The sequence below is a fragment of the Aureococcus anophagefferens genome, assembly GCF_000186865.1.
Source record: "Aureococcus anophagefferens unplaced genomic scaffold AURANscaffold_8, whole genome shotgun sequence".
Lineage (NCBI taxonomy): Eukaryota > Pelagophyceae > Pelagomonadales > Pelagomonadaceae > Aureococcus > Aureococcus anophagefferens.
This window is the reverse complement of record NW_008705568.1, coordinates 335,323-350,473: the sequence shown is the minus strand read 5'-3', so window position 1 is coordinate 350,473 and position 15,151 is coordinate 335,323. Positions and strand designations below refer to the sequence as shown.

The 15,151-nt window shown below is 73.0% G+C and overlaps 2 protein-coding genes across 2 annotated transcripts; both read right to left on the bottom strand.

Annotated features, from left to right (window-relative positions):
- Window positions 1–146: 146 nt before the first annotated feature.
- Window positions 147–1,856, bottom strand: AURANDRAFT_63787 (hypothetical protein; the record flags this gene model as incomplete). Its single annotated transcript, XM_009038253.1, has 1 exon — window positions 147–1,856. One exon carries the CDS (start codon window positions 1,854–1,856, stop codon window positions 147–149), a length of 1,710 nt encoding a protein of 569 aa, XP_009036501.1.
- A 7,877-nt stretch (window positions 1,857–9,733) lies between these two features.
- AURANDRAFT_25979 (hypothetical protein) lies at window positions 9,734–11,146 on the bottom strand (the record flags this gene model as incomplete). The annotated part of the gene is made up of 3 exons (XM_009038252.1): window positions 9,734–9,907; window positions 10,004–10,426; window positions 10,574–11,146. 3 exons carry the CDS (start codon window positions 11,144–11,146, stop codon window positions 9,734–9,736), a joined length of 1,170 nt encoding a protein of 389 aa, XP_009036500.1.
- Window positions 11,147–15,151: the final 4,005 nt, after the last annotated feature.

Sequence of the window (15,151 nt, the reverse complement as noted above, 5' to 3'; positions counted from 1 at the left end):
TCGTCGGCCCTCTAAATTTGCTACTTCCCTAGTCCCTCTCGCGACATCAGACATGTCAATGTTGAAGGGCATCCCGGTATTTTTTTTTTCCCGCGTCGACGCCGTCGCGCGACCGTGCCTCTCACCGCGTGTTAAAAAAATAAGTCTCAGACGACCTTGGCGACGGGGAGGCCGAGGGCCTGGCGCTTGGACTTGCCGCGGAAGATGACGTTGAGCGCCTTGACGGCCGTCCAGAGGCCGAGGAGGCCGAGGAGCACGGTCGTCGGCGGGATGGGCGCGTTGTCCGCGGTGTGCGCCGGCGCCGCGTCGGCGCCGCGGGGGTGCTTGTGGTGCATGACGGACTTGATGGCGCGCTGGGCGGCCATCTGCTCGAAGCTCACGAACTCCCTCTCGACGAAGCGCTCCGCGCGGACGAGGTCCCGCTCGAGCTCCCCGACGACGCCCCCCGGCAGGCGGTCCTCCCAGGACTCCTCCGGCCGGTCCGTCGCGCGCGCGGCCTCGCGCGCCGCGCGCTGCGCCGCCGCCGCGGCCTGCTGCGCCTCGAAGGACCGCTGCCAGGCGGCGACGTCGAAGGCCGGCGCCGCGGGCGGCTCCGGCGCGGCGGCCGCGGCCGGCGGTTTCGGCGGCGCCGCGGCGCCGCAGCGCCAGGGCACCCAGTCGATGTTGCCGCAGCGGTTCGGGCCGATGGTCCGGTTGTAGAGGTTGATGCCCGTGAAGGCGACGAGGTCGTCGAGCGACCGCTTGTCGCCGAGACCGTAGGCGCCGAGCCGCCGCCGCGCCGCGGGGTCCGGGTCGCCGCCCGGCATGCCCAGCAGCGTCCAGATGCGCCGGTTCGCCGCGTCGCGCTGGGCCACGATGGTCTTGTTCTGGTTCAGGCGCGGGCCGCCCTTGCCGTTCCACTTGAAGTGCGACGGGTCGCCCTGGGTGTGCTTGTAGTCGTGCGCGACGATGGTCCGCGGGGGCGTGTAGATGTCGTAGCCATTCGTGAAGAACCGCGCCGTCCGCGAGAACTCCTCGCCCCAGAAGATGTAGGGCGTGTGCGGGTCGTAGGGCACGGCCCGCTCCGCGTGGCACCGGGAAAACGAGAGCCCCGCGGCCCACAGCGTCGTGAGCTTGGGCTTCTCCAAGAGCCGCGCGGCCTTGGCCTGCATGTTGCGCACGTGGCCGTCCTGCCACAAAATGGAGCAGAGGTGGGGCACCTCCCAGACGTTGTTGATGTTCTTCTCGCTGCCGTCCTCGTTGATCTGGTTCGCGTCGGCCACGTACGTCGAAAGGACCGCGTACTCGTTCCGCGCGCCGTACCACTGGGCGATCTGCTTCGTGTCCCAGTCGTTGGCGAAGGCCATGTGGCTGTCCGTCCGCAGGCAGAACTCGGCGTCGTCGGGCAGCATGTCCGCGTCCTGCGCGCGCGCCCACGTCGGCCCTTTCGCCTCGTCGCTCGAGAACCGTTTGACCGAAATGTGGTCGCCGTAGGGGCAGGGCGCGTCGTCGCCGAGGCCCCGGGACGCGCGCGCCTTGGCGCAGTAGGCCTCGTAGCAGTCGTCGTCCTCGGGCTTGTTCTGCTGCACGACGGCGACGCGGACGCGGTCCGGGTACTCGGCCCGCCCGAACAGGCCCTCGAGCGTCGTCGCGCAGAGCGAGTCGCGGAAGGCGGCGATGGCGACGAAGACGATACTCGCGTCGTGGTCGCCGGGCGCGCCCGCCGGCGGGCAGGGCACGGGCGCCGATGAGTCGACGTCCTCGGCGTCGACGACCTTGACCCACTTGCCGTCCTTGGGGCCCACCCAGACGCACGGCAGCTTCTGCGGCGGCGGCAGCGTGCAGTGGCGGTCGCCGAAGGCGCAGGGGTCGCTCATGGCGACGCGACGCGAACGCGTAAGGCGGCGTCGGCGCCGCGCTGCGGGCGTCGCCGTGGACAAAAGTTATGCGCAGTGGCAGTCGGCAGTGGCTCGAGTTGACGTTTCAGGGGAAGGACCGTTCAAGCCGAGTTGTTGACGATGCGCGAACGATCGATGGGCTGCCCAGATGCCCACACACATCCATCGCGATGAACCTGGTGCTGCTGGGTCTCTGCATCGCTTCTGGCGCAGCCCCGGCGACGACTCGTCCGCGCCGCGCGGCCAATGCGGGGCGCCCGATTCCGGTGTCGCGGAAAAAGGCGATGCACCACCAGCACGAGATGCAGCAGTTGATCAAGCGGCCGCGCCCGGCGCCGCGGCCGGCGCCGAAGCCCCGCGCGAGTCCGGCGCCGAAGCCGAAGCCGTTGTCGTCCGACGACGGCGGCTCGAACCGCACCGCCGCCGCCGCCGACGTCGTCGGCGCGCCGGCGCCGGCGCCGAAGCCGACGCCGGCGTCGTCCGACGATTCGAACGGTGCCGACGGGGGGACCGCCGCCGAAGCGTTCGCCACGCCCGCGCCGTCGCCGAGGCCGGCGGCGTCCGACGGCGGCGCGGCCGAGTCGTCCGCCGCTCCCGCGTTCCTCGGACCCGCGATCGACGCCTCGCCGACGGCCGCCGCGGCGCGCGCGATCAACGTCTCCAACAGCAGCGGCGAGGCGGCGTTCCGGCGGTGGTGGGCCGACGGCCGCCACCGGTCGTCGGCGGACGCCTTCGAGCACGCGACGATCGCCGACGCCGGCGCCAAGTACGCCGCGGTGCTCTTCGGCATGGTGCGCACGTGGAGCATGTCTTGGGCGCCGGCGCGGCGCAGCGCGAGTGCCCGATAGACGCCTTCCACGCGTCGCGCGCCGTGGACAACCGGGACGGGCGCGTCGCCAAGGTCAGATTCGGGAAACGCGAGTTCGCGCCGCCGCGGGGCTGGGGGCTGCCCAAGGACGCGATCCACCTCTGCGCGTTCGTCTCCCGGCTGCTGCGGTCTGGCGCGCTGAACGCCTCCGCGGCGCCGCGGCCCGTGCTCTTCGACGTCGGCGCAGCCTTCGGGGGCGAGACCGTCGCCGCGGGCCTGCTGGGCTTCGACGTCGTGGCCTTCGAGCCCAACGTCGACGAGCACGCGCGGCTACAAGCGGCGTGGGGCGCGACCGCCGGGACGCGCGTCGTCCACGCGGCGGTGACGCGGCGCCCCTCCGAGGTGACGCTCCACCTCGCGGGGGACTCGTCGTCGCTCGAGGCGATCAAGCAAGACGCGGCCCGCGTCAAGGCGCGGCGCGAGCGCGTGCGCGAGGTTGCGGTCTGTGTGGGAAACGACCAGTGGAACGCCCTGTCCAGCAAAAACTTCAAACCTCTCTATCTCGGTCAGATCAAAGTCGTATTGGCTGATTTTTGGATGGATCGTTTTCTCTCGAGTTCTTTTTTATACAGTGAAAAAATATGTCGTGTTGAATATTTTTGTTTCCTGTCCAGGCGACGGTGCGCGGCGTCGCGCTCGACGGCGAGCTCGAGGCGGTCGGCGGCGTCGACCCGGCGCGCGTCGCCGTGGTCAAGCTGGACATCCAGGGCCACGAGTACGAGGCCCTCGCCGGCGCCGCGAAGCTCCTGCGGGAGCGCCACCCGGTGCTCTACTTCGAGTACACACCGGAGCTCTACGCGCGGCGCGAGGACGCGAACCGCGCCTTCTGCCTCGCGAAATACGTCGGCGGCTACGACTGCGTCAAGCCGCCGCCGGCGGCGGCGGTGCAGAACGCCGGGGAGATGGCCTACTGCGTGCCCGAAGGCTGGCGCGCGGCGTTCCCCACGCACGACGCGCCCTGCGGCGGCGGCGCCGTCCGAGGCTGGGACGCGGCCCGCGTGACGAAGATCTGCGAGGACGGGCCCGCGCCACCGGTGCCCGCGCCCGCGCGCGCGGCGGCGCCACCGGCGGCGCCGCCGGCGTCCGCGGACGTCGCGCGCCTGCGCGCGGACATCTCGCGCCTCCAGGAGCGGCTCGCCGCGGCCGAGGCCGCGCAGCGCGGCGCGGACGCGGCCGCGGCGCCTCCGGCCGCGCCCTTTGCGCCGCGCCTCGCGCCGCCGCCGCCCGAGGGCGGCGCGCCGCCGCCCCCCGAGGACGGCCCTCGAGGACGGGCGGGCCGCTCGATCTTCAACCTCCGCCGGGGCTACCGGAAGAAGGCGCGCCGGGGCGTGAACAACCAGATGCACTAAGGCCCCTAGGAAATTCCTAGGCGGCCTCCGGGTCGCGGGGCGGCGCGCGGCAGGGCTGGCCCTGCGTCTTGCCCGCCGGGCGGCGCTCGCCGCAGGCGCCGGCAATCTGCGCCGCGAACCGAGGCGTCGGCACGGGTTTTGGCCGCGCCTACGTATACGACCGGGACAGGGTCCTCTCGAACCCGCTCCTCGACGCCGTCCTCCCCCGCGCCTCGCTGGTTAGCAGGGTCCGCTAGCCCGAGGCCGCCCAGTCGAGGGCAAAGATCGCCGCCGCGTCGACGGGCGCCGCGGGCGCCGCGCCTTCCGGGGGACGCCGCCAGTTCTCCGCCGAGTAGTCGAAGCGGCCCGCGGCCGCGCCGACGACGCGCCAGGCGTCCCGCATGAGCTGGGGCGTCCAGGCGTGGGCCTGCGGGGGCGTCGATCGCCGAGTCGGACGCGCGGGGGTCGAAAGAGACGCCGCGCCGCGCGCAGTCGACGAGCGACGGGTCCCGCGCGCGATGGAGCAGGGGGTTGTCCGCGCGTCGGGCACGCCCCCGAGGCCCGCGAAGGCCAGCGCGGCCCGCAGCTCGCCGACGCGCGTCCGCGCCTGCGGGCGCCCCCCGGTCGACGTCCGGCCGGCCGCGGCGTCCCTCGCCGCGCGACGGACGCCCGCGCCGGTGCCGCGCGTCGGTGAGCCGCTCGAACTTGAGGAATATGGTGTGGGCCGGACCGGGATGGTCCCGGAGCCAGGCCCCGTAGGTTCGCGCGGACGCGTTCCACACGTCGCGGTACTGCGCCTGCGCCGGCGCCGCGACGTCCGCGACCGACGGGCCGCGCGCGAGGCCGCGCGGGAGCGGACGGCGTAGCCCTCGGCCCGGCCCTTCTCCGCCGCCGCCCGCGTGACGTCGGCCTCCCATTTCGGCCGGAGGCTCGCCCAGTCGTCGAGCGTCGCGGCCGCGTCGTGCCGATTGTGGTGGTAGCTCCGCTGCCAGTCGCCTGCGGGGGCCCGCGCGTCGGCGGACGGCGCGCCCCGCTTCGACGCCGCCGGACGCGCTCCAGAAGGCCGTCACGGGGTGGCGGACGAGCATGATCGCCCGGTCGACGCGCCCGCCGCAGAGCGGGTTTACCAGGCGGAAGTTGGCCCCGGGCCTCGCGCGCGTCCCGGCGTCCAGCGTCCCGGCGGCGTGCCGCAGCGGGTGGACCTTGATCGCCGCGTACCTGCGCGGCCGACGGTCCGCGCGAGGAGAGGCGACGTCGGCCGCGCCGCGTCGTCGCCCGGTACACGCGCCCTCGCCCGCGACGTCGTCGCACTCGTGGGGCATGACCTTGGCGATGTGGGCGTCGAGGTACCGACTGCCCGTGGGCGCGCCGCCCGCCTGCTCCAAGAGCTGGCGGACCCACGTGTTGCCGCTCCCCGGAAACGAGTAGAGCACCTGCGCGCGCCGCCTCGACGACGCGACGGAAACGTCGACCGAGGCGCCGCGCCGCGCGGGCGGCACGCGGGTCAGCGACGCGTTGCGCGCCACCGCGACGCGCCCGCCGCAGGCGCCCGCGACCGCCGCGGTCGGTAGCGGCTCCGCGGCGCTCCTGAGGCACTGCTTGACCCTGCGCTCCCAAACGTCCTTGCGCATACCCGCTACCCTAATGACAGGCGGACGCCTAGGGGCCAAAAACCTCCGGGCGCGTTTCTTCTCGGCGGCCGCGACGACGAGCAGCGCCGCGCGTATGATGACGCAGCCCATCGACCTGCAAAGTTGTTTTTGGCTGGTTTCAACGTGACTAGTTCAACATAGCGAGCCCGATGGCAAGATGACTTCTTGAAGAATCAACCCCAATCATATGCCATATGAAGATGGTGAAGATAGGCGCCCATTTGGCAATGCTCCTCCTCTGCACGGCGCGCGGCGCGCCCCCCCAAAAAACACCGTGCACCGCGCTGCGCGTCAAGCACTGCCGGCCGACCCACGGCACATTCAAGAGCGGCCTGCCGCGGCCGGCGCCGCTGCCGGACCCGCAGCCCAACGCCTACTTCTCCAGCAACGCGACGGCGAACCTCACGGTAGCGGCGGCGGCCGCGTGCGCGGCGCGGCCGCCCGACCCGCGGCCGGCCGCGGCCCTCCGCTGCGCCGGGCTGCCGGTGCTGCGCGCGGAGACTCGCGTGCAGCCCGTCGCGACGCGCCCAAACGGCGCGCTCTCCGCCGGCGCCGCGGCGGTGCTCGCGCGCGTGAGCGACTGCGGCCGCACGGGCACCATCGCGGGGCTGTCGCTCTACGCGCTGGTCGTCGGGCCCGGCGTCGCCCGGGACGGCGTCCTCTGGACCGCGCAGATGCGGCGGTCCGTGCTCCGGACGCGCGTGCGGCCCGCGGGCCCGAACGCGCTCGAGGTGCTGTGGACGCCGCGGCTCCCCGGGAACTACAGCGTCGAGCTCCGCGTGCACGCCTGGCGCGACGAGTGCTGGGCAGCGTCCTGTGGCCGTGACGATGTTCGAGAGATTTGGGGTGGGAAAACGACGAGACATCGTCACCGTCGTGCGTGGTAGGTGCTGGGTCAACCCGCGGAACGGCGGCACGTTTCTCGGCGCGCGCTTGGACCACGACGGCAACCACGGCTGGTACGTGCCCGCGTGCGAGGCCGCCGCGCTGGTCCCCGGCGGCGCGTTCCGCATCGTCGTCGCGGACGCCGAAGCGCCCGACGGCTTCGAGCGGGAGCGCGAGTCGCTCCGGCGCGCGTGCCGCGACGCGCCGCCGCCGCCGCAGTGCCGGTCGGGCGACACGGCGGGCGGCGTCTGGGTCGCGCGCGACGCGTCGCGGCCGTCCTGCGGGGCCTACACAGGGCGGCCTGAGGGGCGCTTCGCGGGCCTGGCGGCCGTGGACGTCGACAGGGACCCGAAGCTCTGGGCGCAGGAGGAGCGGAAACGCGACGCGCTCCGCGCGGCGAACGGGCCCACGGGCGACCGGTGGCGCTACGCGCTGCCCGGCTGCGCGTACCACTACTTCGACGGCGGCGAGCTCGAGCGCGCCCTCGCCGCGGAGGCGCCCCTCGTGCTCTTCGTCGGCGACAGCACCGCGCGGCTCCTCTACGTGGCCTTCGCGGAGTGGCTCGGCGCCGCCATCACGGACACGGAGCTCTACCTCGACCCGTCCGGCGACGGGGCCCAGTTTGTCTCGGGCGCCGCGCGCGTGGCCTACCTCCAGATGTGGAGCGAGGACCAGTACCGGTCGCTCGTGCTCGGGCCCCTGCGGCGCACGTGGGCCGCGGCCGCGCGCGATTCGCGGGGTCCGACGGCTGTTGTCGCGAACTTTGCCGCGGTCCACAGCCTCGACGGCACCTGCGACGGCTCCTTCGAGGCGCTCGCGCGGCTCGTCGTCGACGGCGTCCGCGCCGCGCTCCCCGGCGCGCTCCGCTTCGTGTTCCAGAGCGCGCCGTGCGGGCTCGGCAGGCGCCAGGGCAACTTCCGCACGGGCAAGTCCCTGGAGGTGCTCTCCGCGCTCCGCCGCGTCGCCGCGGGGCCGCCGCCGCCGAACGCGACCTGGGACGTGCTCGACCTCGCGAACGTCACGATGGCGCGCTACGACGCGACCTTCGACGGCACGCACTTCTACGGGTCGGCCATCGCGGCCCAGGCCCTCGCAGTTGCCAACATGCTCGCGCGGCGGCCCGCGGACGCGTCCTAGGGCGCGCCGGACCTCCCCCGCGCGGCTCACCGAGGATGGGGCGCCCGCGACCCGCCCCGGCGTTCTCTTAGAATTACCCGGGGAGCCGCGCCTTCCGTGAGCTTCATCGTCGCGGGCGTCCTCCTCGCGGCGCGGCCCGATCCGGCGCGAGGAGGCCGTCGAAGGTCGCGAGGAAGAGGGCCCACGTCCTCGGGTATTCGGTCGTGGGGTGGACGATGTCGTTGAAGTGCTCGGCCTTCATCGCGAGGGCCATGGGGGAGACGTCCCAGAGCGCGACGCCGTGCGCCTCCGCGGCGCGCGCCGCGGCGCCGTTCAGCGCGTCGACGACGTCGACGCGGAGGTGCTGCGTGTCGCAGCGGTAGTACCACTGGGAGCCCCGCATGAGTTTCAGCTTCTTCAGGTGGTCGCGGTAGAGGAAGCCCGGGTACGTCGTCGTGCGCCAGAGGACCTTGGCCGTGACGTTCGCGGCGCCGAGCGCTCTGAAGAGCGCGGAGAGGCGCGCGGCGTAGTGCGCGACGACGGCGCCCTTGTCGCCGTGCCACTCCGGCGCCCCGGCGCAGGCCGAGCCCGTCGCGGCGCAGCGCGCGAGGCCCTCGCAGCGGTGCAGCGGCGCGACGTCGTGGAGCCCCGAGTTGAGGACCGCGAGGTCCGTCTTGCGCAGCGCCTTGAGGAACGCGGGCCAGTTCTCCGGGTGGAGCTCGAGCTTGTCCGGGTCGAGGGGCGTCGCGTCGAAGGGCGGGCGCTCGGCGAAGAACCAGCCGAGGCCCACGCCGACGCCGTCGTTGTTCGGCGCGCCGACGTTCTCGTTGATCGAGAAGTAGTCCGCCGTCGTCGCGATGGCGCTGAGGCCGTCGTGGAAGCGCTTGCTCACGGAGTCGCCGACGACGAGGAGCTTTCGGGCCTTGAGCCGCGCCTCGAGCGTCGGCCGCGGCGGCGCCCGGCAGGCCGCCGGGAGGAAGAGCGGCTGCGCGCCGCTCCGCGCGGAGCCGGCGCCTGCGCCGAGCGTCGCCCGGCCGTCGAAGCGGCACGGCGGCAGGGCCGGCATCGCGCGCGCCGGCGCCGGCCAGGCGACCTCGCCGGCGACCTCGGTGATTCCGCCGAGGTCGCCGGCGACGGCGCAGGGGAAGTAGCGCTGCCAGCCGCCGAAGGAGAGCTGCGCGCGCGCGCCGTGCCACGCCACCGGGTCCCGGGCGTCGCAGCCGGCCGCGGCCCGGCCGTAGAGGCGGCGGACCTCGACGGCGCTCGGCCGCCAGGGCGCGCCGGGCGCGGAGGCCTCGCGCTCCGCGGCCGCGAGCGCGGCCGCGGCCGTGCCCGCGCCGCGCACGACGGCGTGGTGCCCGCCGCCCGTGAGCCGCGCGACGTAGAAGCCGCCCGACGCGCTGCCGTTGCCCGGCCGGAGCGCCGCCGCGGCCGCGGCCGCGCCGACGTCGAGCGACGAAGGCAGCGCGAAGCGGCAGGGCGCCGGCGCGGCCGGCGTCACGTTGCCCCAGAGGAAGCGCTGCCGCAGCGGCGGCGCGCCGGCGGCGCGCGGCGCGGCGGCGAGCGGCGTGCCCGTCGCCTTCGTCCGTTGCGGGTCCCGATCCTGTTTTTTTTGCAGGTCCTGGGCGCGCTTCTCGCGTCGCAGCTTCTCCTGCTCGGACAACGGTTTGGCGTCGCAGAGAAAGACGAGCAGGACCACGCACAGCCTCGGCGAACGCAGAGGAACGCGCGCAGGACAGCCGCCCAGCCTCATCGCATTAATGCTGTCATCACCATGCCTTGACATTCGAACGCCTGCAACATGACTATTGAAGCCTCGTTGAACTTCACGCCGACCCGCGCGGCCGGTGCCATGTGAGCCGAAGCTCCAGATCCCAAGCGAGCGTAAAGGCCCTCGCCAAAGTCGGATCTCACGTGTCGTCGGTTCCTCGCGGCGAACTAGACGCGTTACTGGTCGCGCGCGCGGTCTTGGCGGCTCCGAGCGGAGGCGCGGCGAAGGTCGCCCGCCTAGATGAGCGCGGTCTGCATCTGGCAGCGGTCGCCCATGTAGCCCTCGAAGCACTCGCACTCGCCCGTGGAGTAGTCGCACTTGCCGCGGCGGCCGCACTCGTAGGAGTTGTAGTCCGCCGTGACCTGCTCCTTGACGAAGGAGAAGATGTCGGGCATGGATGTGACGTTGCCCTTGTACTGGAGGAACGGGGCCGTGCCCATCTTCTGGGTGTTGCCGCCGATGACGCCGCCCGTGATGTTCGCGCGCGAGTGCGACTTGAGCGAGACGGGGTTCTCGAGCTTGGGCGTGCAGCCGTCGAGGCACTCGTCGGTCTCGACCTCGAGGAGGTACTGGGGGCCCATGACCGTGTCGCCCGTGAAGGCGACGAGGCAGGAGAGGGCCGGGTAGAGCGACGTCAGGTTCTGGTGCACGTACTGGAGCGAGCAGTCGACGTCGACGTCGTCGATGACGTAGTTCGGGAGCTCGACGAGCGCCTTGCGCACGTCGAAGGAGAAGGCCTTGGAGATGTTGAAGACGTTCGTCTCGTTGAGAACGAGGGGCTTGGTCGTGTAGGACTGGTTCATCTTCGACGTGAAGGTGAGCGCGAAGGACTTGTTGAGGAAGTCCTTGAAGCAGTCCGGGTCCCAGTTGTCGCTGTTCTGGCCGTTGAAGCCGGCGATGGACGTGGCGCCCCGGGCCCAGTTGTTGGACTCGTACTTGCCGTACCAGCCGCCGTTGGTGCTGTCGCCGAAGCCGCCGTTGCAGACCTCGCCGGAGGGGTTGTAGGTGATGCCGTCGCCCGTCTCGCCCGCGGCGATGAGCGTCACGTTCTGGACCTGGTACTTGAGGGCCGTGACGAGGTTGAGGCGCTCGTCGAGGACGTCGTTGCCCTTGGGGCACATGCGGCGCGAGCAGTCGATGTCTGTGTAGCCCGGCTCGCAGACGCACAGTTTGACCTTGCCCGAGTCCCACGCGGGCGCCTGCGCGAGCGTGACCGCCTCCGTGCCGAGGCCCGTGAGGGAGTTGGACTTGGCCGTGTAGTAGTCGCCCCAGACCGTGCCGAAGGGCGCGTCCTCGGCGTAGGTGCAGGCGCCGTGGCCGGAGCAGTCGTTCGGGCACGTCTGGATGCCGCAGCCCTTGCCCGTGTAGCCCTCGAAGCACTCGCAGTCGCCCGTGGAGCGGTCGCAGATGCCGACGCCGGCGCACTCGGCGTAGGTGTGGATGTTGCCGTCGCGGTCCGGGGACGCGGACCAGGCGACCTGGTAGGGGCACTTGCGGTCCGAGCAGTCGCCGCCCTCCTGGTCGCCCATGACCCAGTCCTGGTAGCAGGTGCAGGTGTCGTCGCTGCCGCAGGTGCCGTGGCCGGAGCAGGAGTTGGGGCACGAGGCCGCCGCGAGCCCGAGGGCGAGGGCGAGGGAGAGGAGGCGCATCATGTCTTTGGTACGGTGCGATTGGCGTCGAAGCGACGGCGCTGGGGCAGCGGCTCTAAAGTCCCGTACCGAAGGATATGCTAGAGGGTGTTGTCGTAAAGGTGCATCGATGGTAGACGATGGTGGATCTGATGGGTGCTCGCCGTCGTTCACCTGATCCCTTCGTCGGTGGTTGACCATGGGCCGCCTGCGGTGGTCGCTCTACGTGGCCGCGTGCCTCTGCCGATGCGGCTCCGGCGACGTGGCGCAGTGGCTGCGGAGCGACGGCCCACTCGTCTCGGCCAAAGCGCCGGACCGGGCCGACGCGCTCACGGTCATCGATGCGTTGAGCGCCGAGGACCGCGTCTTCGTCCTCGCCGCGACGACGGCGTTCAACCTGCAAACGACGCTCAAGCTCGGGGACCACGGCGCCTTCTTCGCCTGCGACTTCGGCGGCGTCGCCGGCGCGACGGTGCGTGCGAGCGTGAACCCGGGCGTACGCGGGACGCGACGTCCGCGGTGCTCGTCGAGTGCCGCCTCCCGGAGCCGTGCTACGACGGCGACCTGACGGTGACGTTTCGCGGGCCGGGCCGGCTCCGCGGCGCGATCGCCGGCGTTCGCGTCACGCCGTCGGCGACGTGCGGCGCGCCGCGCGTGCCCGCGGGCGCCGGCGACCTCGCGTACTGCCTCGCGCCCGTCTTCGGCGCGAACCTGAACGCGGCGCTGCTGATCGAGTGGGTCGAGTACCACGTCGGCCTGGGCTTCGACCGGATCCACTACTACGACATGAACTTTGGCGGTGGCGGCGACGTCGACGACGTGCTCGCGCACTACGAGCGCGCGGGCGCGCTCGTCGTCCACGACTGGACCATGGCGGTGAACCCGGGCCCGCTCTGGGCGAACCCGAACGCCGCGACCAAGGAGACGGTCATGTACGCCCAGAGCCTCGCGCTGTACGACTGCTTCCTCCGCGAGCACACGAACGACCGCGCGTCGCGCGGCGGGACACCGTCCGACTGGGTCTTCTACGGCGACGTCGACGAGGTCTTCGTCGCGCCGCTCGTCGAGGCGCGCAGGGCGCCGGACCTCAAGGCCCTCATGGCCACGGCGCCGAACGCGACGAAGTACCTCGTCCACAACTCCGTGATCACCGTCTTCGAGCGCGACGAGGCCCCCGCGATGGCGCGCTCGCCGCTCGCGCTGGCCGCGGTGCGCGAGCGCGCGACGCGGAGCGTGCCTGGCGCGCCGACGCCGGCGCACGCCAAGTGGTGCGCGCGGAGCCGCTTCCTGGGGTCCCTCCACCCGCTCTACCTCAACGTCCACAACCCGATGCCGGACGTCGGCGCGCCGCGGACGCGGCCGCCGCCGGGCTGGCCCGTGAACGGCGACGCGCGCGCGCTCACGTTCCACTTCTTCCACAACCACTACGTGTCCAACCCGCCCCGCAAGGCCCAGATGCGGTCGGGGGCCAAGGTCATGCGCGGCATCAAGTTCGCGCTCGCGGCCGAGCGCGACATCCTCAACGGCTTCGCCGTCGACGCGGCCGCGGCCGCGCTCCGGAACCTCGGCCCGACGCTCACGCCCATCTACGACTGCTGGCGCCGCCGGCTCCACGGGCAGCGCTACGCGGCGTCGAAATCCCTCATCAACTTCTTCTTCGTCGTCGACGGCGCGGCGCCCTGCGCGAACGAGACCGAGCCGCCGCCCTGGCGCCCGGGGCGCTCTAGGTATTAAGCTGCGCCGCCCCAGAGCGCGCGGCCTAGCCGGCGCAGAGCGCGGCGACGGTGGCGCCCTTGGAAGCGGCCGCGCGGCCGAGGGCCGTGCCGCGCTTGACGGCCTCCGGGCAGGTGAGCTCGTCGTCATCGCGCGCCGCGTCCTTGGCGACGAGGAGCTCGACGAGCGCCGCGCAGCGCCGGCGCCGGTACGCGGGCGCGGCCCACACGTTGGCCACCTCCGCCGGGTCCCGCGCGAGGTCGAAGAGCTCCCAGGCGCCGTCGACGTGGGGCACCACCGTCTCGTTCCACGAGCTCCGGGGCCGCGGCGCGCGGGGCGGCCGCGCGGCGAGGTCGTCCTTCTGGCGGTGGCCGCAGGCGTGCGCGTACCAGTAGACGAGCTTGAGGCCGGCGACGCGGACGGCGACGTGGCCCGGGACGGCCTCGTGGTGCTCGAAGAAGCGGTAGTAGTGCGCGGCGCGCCCCTCCGGCGGCGCTCCGGCCCCGCCGGCGGCCCGGAGCGCCGGCGCGAGGCTCTCGCCGGGGAGGCGCGCCGCGTAGGCCGCGGGAAACGCCGCGCGCGCGAGCTCGAGGATCGTGGGCCCGAGGTCGAAGTTCGCCGCGAGCGCGTCCACCGCGACGCCGGGCGCGACGGCCGGCGGGTAGCGGACGAGCAGGGGGAACGCCATGGCCTCGTCGTAGGCGAGCCGCTTGTCGATGCGGCCGTGCTCGCCAAGGAAGACGCCCTGGTCGCTTGCGAAGATCACGACGGTGTCATCCCTCCGGTCCTCGACGGCGTCGAGCAGCCGGCCGACGGCGCGGTCGAGCGCGACGACGGACCGCGCGTAGACGGTGGCCGCCGCCTGGTACGTCGCGTTGCGCCGCGCCGCGTCGTCGCCCGGCGCCTTGCCCATGGCCCGGAGCTTGGCCCGGGCGAGGCGCTGCGCGGCGACGGAGACGGTGCAGCCGCGGCACTGGTAGGTGGGCGTCGGCCCGAGCTTGTAGTCCAGCAGGCCGACGCGGTCGTGCTTCGCGACCTTGGCCGCGGCCGCGACGCGCGCGCAGGCCCCGGGTCCTCCCCAGGTGTGGTAGAGGCTCTCCGGCTCCGCGAAGTGCGCGCCCGTGAAATAGGCGCGGTCCGGGACGGTCGAGCCCCAGGGATCGTGCGGCGCGTAGAAGTCGGCCTCGGCGTAGAACGGGCGGCGCGGGCTCGCGGCCTTGGCCGCTTCGAGCCAGGCCTCGAGCTCTTCGGCGATGGCCTGGGACTCGATGAGGTGCTTCGACACCTGGTTCGGTCGGCAACGTTTGGGCCAGCCCTGGCAGAGGGACAGCCCAAAGTACTTGAGGTCCTGGAAGGGCCGAAAGTGCTCAAAGGCTTCCGCGCCGAGCCGCTCGAAGCCCCGAGCGAACTTGCCGGCCTGGGCCGTCGCGTAGCCGGACTCTCGCAGCGCGCCCACGTACGTTCGGGCGCCCGGCGACACGTATTTGAACCCGCCGGCGCCCGGGCTGCCGGCGAGCGTGCGCACGCCCGACTCGTGCGCGTGGAGGCCTGCGCGCGAATCGACGGATGAGCCGGGACGTCCCGACCAAACTTCAAGACTCTCGAGCTCGGTCGGATCGAAGTCGATCAGGCTCATTCTCGGACGACTGCTTTTCTCTCCGTCGAAGACTCCACGGAGAGCACCGCAGGTCGTATCGAAACCGTCGAATCGATGCACGTTGAAGTCGTACTCTGGATATTCGATTCGCGCGCGGGCGGAGGCCCGTGAGGATCGTCGCGCGGCTCGGCGTGCAGAGCGCGTTCGGCACCCAGCTGTTCGTAAAAAGCGCGCCGTCGCGCGCGATGGAGTCGATGCGCGGCGTCTTCAGGTGCGAACTCAGGTGGCCGCCGTAGGCGGAGATCGCGCTCTTGGCGAGGTCGTCCGCGAGCAAGAGGAGCACGTCGGGCCGGTCCGGGCGCGACGACGGCGCGAAGGGCCGTCGCGGCGCCGCCGCCGCGGGCGTCGCGGCGGCGGCGGTCCCGGCGGTCCCGCCGGGCGCGGCGGGCGCGGCGGCGGCGGCGGTCCCGCCGGTCCCACCGGGACCGCCAGGCGCGGCGGCGGCGGCGGCGGTCCCGCCGGTCCCGCCGGGACCGGCGGCGCGGAGCGCGTGGAGCCAGCGGGCGAGCTCGCGGCTCTCGCCGGCGCGGAGCCGCGCGTCGATGCCGTCGGCGAGCTGCGCGACCGTCGCGCCCGCCGCGACGGCGGCGGCGACCGCCGGCGGCGCCGCGCCGAGGCGCAGCTCGAGCGCGGGCACGTGGTCCGCGGCCTGACGC